This window comes from Bos indicus x Bos taurus, chromosome 4 (genome assembly GCF_003369695.1).
Source record: "Bos indicus x Bos taurus breed Angus x Brahman F1 hybrid chromosome 4, Bos_hybrid_MaternalHap_v2.0, whole genome shotgun sequence".
In the NCBI taxonomy this organism is placed as follows: Eukaryota; Metazoa; Chordata; class Mammalia; order Artiodactyla; family Bovidae; genus Bos; species Bos indicus x Bos taurus.
Genome location: NC_040079.1, coordinates 464483 through 470482, shown reverse-complemented (window position 1 = coordinate 470482; position 6000 = coordinate 464483). Strand labels below are relative to the sequence as shown.

At 47.8% G+C, this 6000-nt stretch overlaps 1 protein-coding gene across 2 annotated transcripts in view; it reads right to left on the bottom strand.

Annotated features, from left to right (window-relative positions):
* Positions 1-2180: 2180 nt before the first annotated feature.
* ESYT2 (extended synaptotagmin 2) overlaps positions 2181-6000 on the bottom strand; it is a 78553-nt gene continuing 74733 nt past the window's right edge. For both annotated transcript variants that reach the window (XM_027538452.1, XM_027538451.1), the window contains 3 exons: positions 5647-5752; positions 5280-5329; positions 2181-5188 (listed from right to left, as the gene is read on the bottom strand). In XM_027538452.1, the coding sequence (XP_027394253.1) occupies positions 5143-5188; positions 5280-5329; positions 5647-5752 (202 nt within the window). In that variant the 3' untranslated portion in view covers positions 2181-5142. The remainder of the gene's footprint in view (positions 5189-5279; positions 5330-5646; positions 5753-6000) is intronic.

The following is a 6000-nucleotide window of genomic DNA, read 5'->3' as shown; positions in this document are numbered from 1 at the left end:
TGTGTGGGGGGGGGGGGGGCGGGGGGGGGTGTTGTGCCCCATCACGTGGTCCTGCTCAGCCCTCACCCCCGCTGACGGAGCCTCAGCACAGCTGGAGGTGATCGGCCAAGACTCACTCACGTGCCTGTGCATGAGTACACCTTCCTAGACGCCCAGGGATGGGAGAGGTTTCCCAAGCCCTCTTTGACATCGATTTCCCAGGTTTTCCTTTTTAACATTTTTTGGTCAGTCTCCTGTTAGTCCCAACTGGCCTCACCACCCCAGGGAGCTGCAGCGTGAGAGAACCACCACTAACTGTTTTCGACACGGTCTCCCCAGGACCCAGAGCGCCAGTGCTCCGGGACGGGTTCCGGGGAACGGGTTCCACGCCCGCTCCTGATCGGCTGCAGGTCTCACTGCCAGTGTGGCGCCAGGCCTCTGTAGGATGTTTTCCATGCTGCTTTCTAATAGCTATTCTTGGATAAGACACAGAAATTTGTTTTTATAACTGGTCCTTTATGAAATACTTGTTCAAGAGTTTTCATGACTTGCTTAGGTTTTTCACGTTGACAATCTCGTATTTGAAAATGACCTTCTTTCCCAAGACAAAATTTATAACCTGTTTCTGTCCTTGTTGTATTGCCCAGGGTTTCCAGGTTAACACAAAGACAGACAGACTTCCTGGTCCAATTACTTCTCAATTATACTATTGGCTTTTGTCTCAACAGTATTCTTTACGGTGTTCATCAGTATCTTTCTCTTTAGCCATAACTAAGAACTGTCAATTGGTGTCTCTCTTTCTTTAAATGGAAACTTGTTAGGACAAATTCATGTTATTGTTATTTAAGGTCTGCCAAGTTTAACAAAGGTCCGTCTAGTCAAGGCTATGGTTTTCCCAGTGGTCATGTATGGATGTGAGAGCTGGACTGTGAAGAAAGCTGAGTGCCGAAGAATTGATGCTTTTGAGCTGTGGTGTTGGAGGAGACTCTTGAGAGTCCCTTGGATTGCAAGGAAATCCAACCAGTCCATCCTAAAGGAGATCAGTCCTGGGTGTTCTTTGGAAGGACTGATTCTGAAGCTGAAACTCCAATACTTTGGCCACCTGATGCGAAGAGCTGACTCATTTGAAAAGACCCTGATGCTGGGAAAGACTGAAGGCAGGAGAAGGGGTCGACAGAGGATGAGATGGCTGGACGGCATCACCGACTCGATGGACATGAGTTTGGGTAAACTCCGGGAGTTGGTGATGGACAGGGAGGCCTGGCATGCTGCGGTTCATGGGTTGCAAAGAGTCGGACACGACTGAGCGACTGAACTGCAGTTTATACATCATTTATTCAACAGATACCTTTTCGTCAACTGTGTGCCAGGAACAGGGCTAAAGTGACTTTGTTTAGCTCACTGGAAGATAACCTGTCCCCCACCCCGACCTGTGAATGACTGTGACATTCTGGAGATTCTTGCGTGGGGAGTGGTACCTGCTCAGAATTCATATTTGGGGTCTGAAATGACAGACTGCTAACCCTTGTTAGCCCATCCTTGTTTACTGATGCGGCAGGAAATATTCTTTTTTCACGCGACCTGTGAAATGGCTGTAAGAATATGAAACTAGCACGTCCCCCAGCCTGAGGCTTGCCACTCTAGGAGCCATTCGCAAAAGTTAAGTCTTTTTACTTTGTTTTCTCACCTCCCACCATGTCTGACACATAAAAGAACCTGGCATCCAGGCCTGGTCCAGATGATTATTTTCAGACAGGAGCCTGCCATCCCTCTAGGTCCGCCAGCTCTCCGAGTACAGTCGATGATGCCGCACCCCTCGCCTCAGCGCGCTTACCGGCCCCTCCAGGCGAGCGGGTGGGCCTGTACTCAGTGACACTGCCTCCAGGGCTTTCCCTCCTCCTGTTCAGACCAGACCCTCTTAGCAACTTCGCAGAGCTCTGGCTTTAAAGACTTGTTTTTTCTATTCATGATTATCTTTCAGAAGAGCTGTTTTCAAAACTCAGAGTCTGAGAGAGGCAGAGAAGAATCAAATTAAGATGGAAACTCCAAGGAGTAATATCAGTGATCTGATACAGTTCTGAAAACAAAAGAATTCACAAGTAACATATACAAGTGCTATACTACACACACTTTTCAAATTGCCTGGTTCCACATTAAACATTTTACTTCAAAAGACAAAGGAAGAATAAATCACAAGCGAGGTAACACAAAAAGTTTTATTGAATAAATACATGCACTGTCATGTAAAATTAGTTGAGCAAAAAGGGCATTTTACAATAAAAAACAAAAACAAAAAAACCCCTCTGCTGTGTTACATCTGCAGGGGGTGGTCCAGCTAGAATGGCGTTAAAGCAACAACCGCGTACAAACAACCAGTGTTTGCATTTGGCTTCAACAGTTCCTGACAGAGGAGGGCTGACCCTTGACGAGGAATAAACTGTGGTGAACTCTGCTGTGAGGCGTCTTCTGTTCTAACCTGAAGCAATGCCTCACACTTCATACTTTAAGGCACAGGATAAGCAATAAAGTAACAATTCAAATTAACCAACGTTAATTTTCCCTCCATTGGTTTGGGTCAAGGTAGAAAAGTTGAAGTTCCCTTTTCCCAGATGAAGCAGTTAGTCAGAACTGGTGATGAAGGTTCTGAGAAGTGACTGTCCATCGCCAGGATCACGGAGCCCAGGGTCTGGCCTAAAGCCGAGTCTCAGCTGCCCCACTGGACACAAGAGCTTTCCTCTGAACACCCGTCAGCCATAAAGGCAGAGTCCCAGCCTAAGAGTCATCCCTTCCCTTTACAGAGAATGGCGCTGGCTGCTGGGTCTGTCCAGACCCAACCGTCCACACAAAGGGTGGGCATCGTGCAGCTAACTGGCTTTGTTTGGGTTTTGAACCTTTCGTGGCATTTACTTTACCCAATTGCTTAAGTAAAGCATTCCATGTAGCACATGCAGCAGAACATGCTGAACAGATGAAGTGCATGGCTACAAAACCCAAATACTGGGGATGCTGGCAGAAATCATGGGTGTGCTAAATTTCAGTGAGTGTTTCCCTTCTTTTAGAAATTATGCCAGAAGCCCTTCAAAAAACCTGATTTTTGGGGGGAGCAGCAGGTACCTCATGGCTTGTGGGATCTCAGTTCCTGACCAGGGGTTAAATCCAGGTCCCTGGTAGTGAAAGCATCCAGTTCTTAGCACTGGACCGCCAGGGAATTCCCACAACAAACCCAATTTTTAAAAAGTCTCCAATAAATCTAAAACCATGGGCAGGCCACTGGATTTAGTAATGACCTGTTTTCCTCCTGCTGCTAAAACACCAGAGTTAGGCGTTTCCTGTGTGTGTCATCAGGCTTGCAGCGCCTCCCGCGCTGACGGAGGAGGTGGTCTCTGCTGGGGCTTCGGAGAAGCTTTATGGCCCAGGAAGCTGCAAGGGCACCGGGTCTGCACGGCTGCGTGAAACGTGCTGCGAGGCTCCGGGCTCCACCACCCCCTGGGGTCAGAGTGTGAAGGGCCAGAGCTGAGCCCCGAGGGCAGGAGAGGCAGTGCAGAGGCAGCGTCCACAGGCACTTGGGCAGTCAGGCCCCGCGAGCGTCCAGGAGTCACGCGGGATGAACGGTGAGGTCGCTAAGCTCAGAGCCGCATTTCCCCCGGTATTTACACAGGGCTGGAGGATGTCCTCATGGCTCAGGGTCATCTGCATCCCGCAGCTTAGAATATTTAAAGCTTTCTGCACACGTGCACCTTGTTTAGGGCACGCACAGCTGCCACAGGCTATGGAATCTCACCTCCCAAGAGGCTTGGGACCTTTATATACTTGGATATAAAACATGCTTTTCCTAATCTAAGAAGAAAAAATACTCCAAAATAAAAGTTGTATAACAACATCCCAACACTGAGGTCAGTCACGGCATGAGGTGAGGAAACCCAGTAGTTACTGACAGCCTGCGGCTGCCGTGCCAAGACCCCTGGGTCCCCACGGTGGAGGTGCCGGCTCCGCCCCGTGCGCGTCACACTGACACACATGCACCAGCTCCGCCCCGTGCGTGTCACACCAACACACGTGTGCCAGCTCCTCCCCATGCATGTCACACCGACACACGTGCGCCAGCCCCGCCCCGTGCACACCACACCAACACGCGTGTGCCAGTGGCGGCTTCCCACATCATGTCCTATCTGCTCACCCCGACCTGTCTCACAGCCTCTGCAGAGACAACCTGAGTTAGTCTTTCTTTTACAGCTGAGAAAACACCGAAAATTCCACAACAGACTAACCGCTAACACTGAAGTATTGTATTTCAGGGAAAGGATTATGTATCTGTACTGTTTCATGAATAAGTTATAACAAGCAACTTAAAAATAAACTTAAGACATTCTATTTTATGTGAGAAATTTCAGATTAGTGCGCTGTGAACCGTGACAATTCTTGTGATATTTTATATTGCTCAGCTATACATTTTTCCTTATAAGCACTACAACTGACTCCTTATAATACATCTTTATATTTATGAAAGTGTAAATATTTTGCATACATTCTTTTACCATTCATAATGAGCAGAAATATACTAGCTTTTACTAATCTTTCAGCTTTTCTTTTTAAAAAGAAACACCACAAAATAGGTCACTGAGAACTTTTTCCTGCAAAGACAAAAATGATTATTTGTAATAAGAATTTAATAAGTTTCAGAAGAAAAAAATATATATATTTCCTTGATCCATTTTCTCTGAATTTCAAACCAGCATGTAGAGATAATAAAAAATAGTCTATTCATACGGCATAGTACACCTCAGTGATATACAAAACAAGGCAATAATAAGCAGGTCCATACATCGGCTTCCTAGGAGACAGCCGACATGTAGCTTTACACACACAACAGCTGGCCGCTATGCTATGCACACCGTGACAACTGCTGAAATACTAGAGGAAATTTAAACATACAAAACTTAATGCTAATATTGGCCAAATACGCCTAAAGTATCGACATTTTATAAAACCGTCACGGGGCCAGTAACCAAGTACGTGAAATTATAAAAAGAGCATGGGTGTGTCTGCGGGGGCCGGGGGAGAAGGGTGTGTCGGTGCGGGGCAGCGTGGGTGTGTCTGCGGGGGTGTGTGTGAGGGTTGTTGGTGCAGGGTGGGCAGGTGCAGCGGGGGCTTCTTGGCGGCGGCCTACGTCACCACGTGGGGCCTCGTCCCGTCTTCTGTGAGGTCGTACCTGAGACATAGGAAGACAGCAGACACTCGGTCACAGGGGCCATGCTCCTGAGTGGACTCACGGGCTCCGTGTCTGTCGGGGGGACACTCACCACTGGGTCCAGCCTTTGGCGAGCTCTTCAGACGCTAGACCAACCAGCACCTGTGGGTTAGAAAACGCCTATAGAAGTGGGTTCTGGCCACTTGCACTTCGGGTGTCTCGCTTTTCAATTTTTCTGCCCTTAAGATCTACCCATGACCTATGGTTGATTATACCCAAGAGGCCCTTCCTGTAGCCAACGGCCTTGATGGCAGGTTATCATGCAGTGTCAGTGGAGATAATTCACATCAATACTGACTCACAAACCACTCACGGCAGCTTAGCTGACGTGGATTATCCATGCACATAAATCCAGTCCAAAATGCACACTTTGGGTCAAGTGTTTAATTTTTACAACATGCAGAACTTTTTAAACCTACTTTGCCAAGAAGCCCTTTGTCTTTGGACAGGAAGCCACCGCTGTTCTTCACGGCCACATCCAAGGTTCTCCTCTGCACGTCTGGCAGTGAGACGCTAAAATCAAAGCTGAAGCAGAAAAAGAGGATCATCGTACACTTCTCCAGAATTTTGCTCTGTTTTATTATAACTAAAAACTGACATTTCTGTTTATGCTGCTGCTGCTGCTAAGTCACTTCAGTCATGTCCGACTCTGTGCGACCCCAGAGACAGCAGCCCACCAGGCTCCCCCGTCCCTGGGATTCTCCAGGCAAGAACACTGGAGTGGGTTGCCATTTCCTTCTCCAATGCATGAAAGTGAAAAGTGAAAGTGAAGT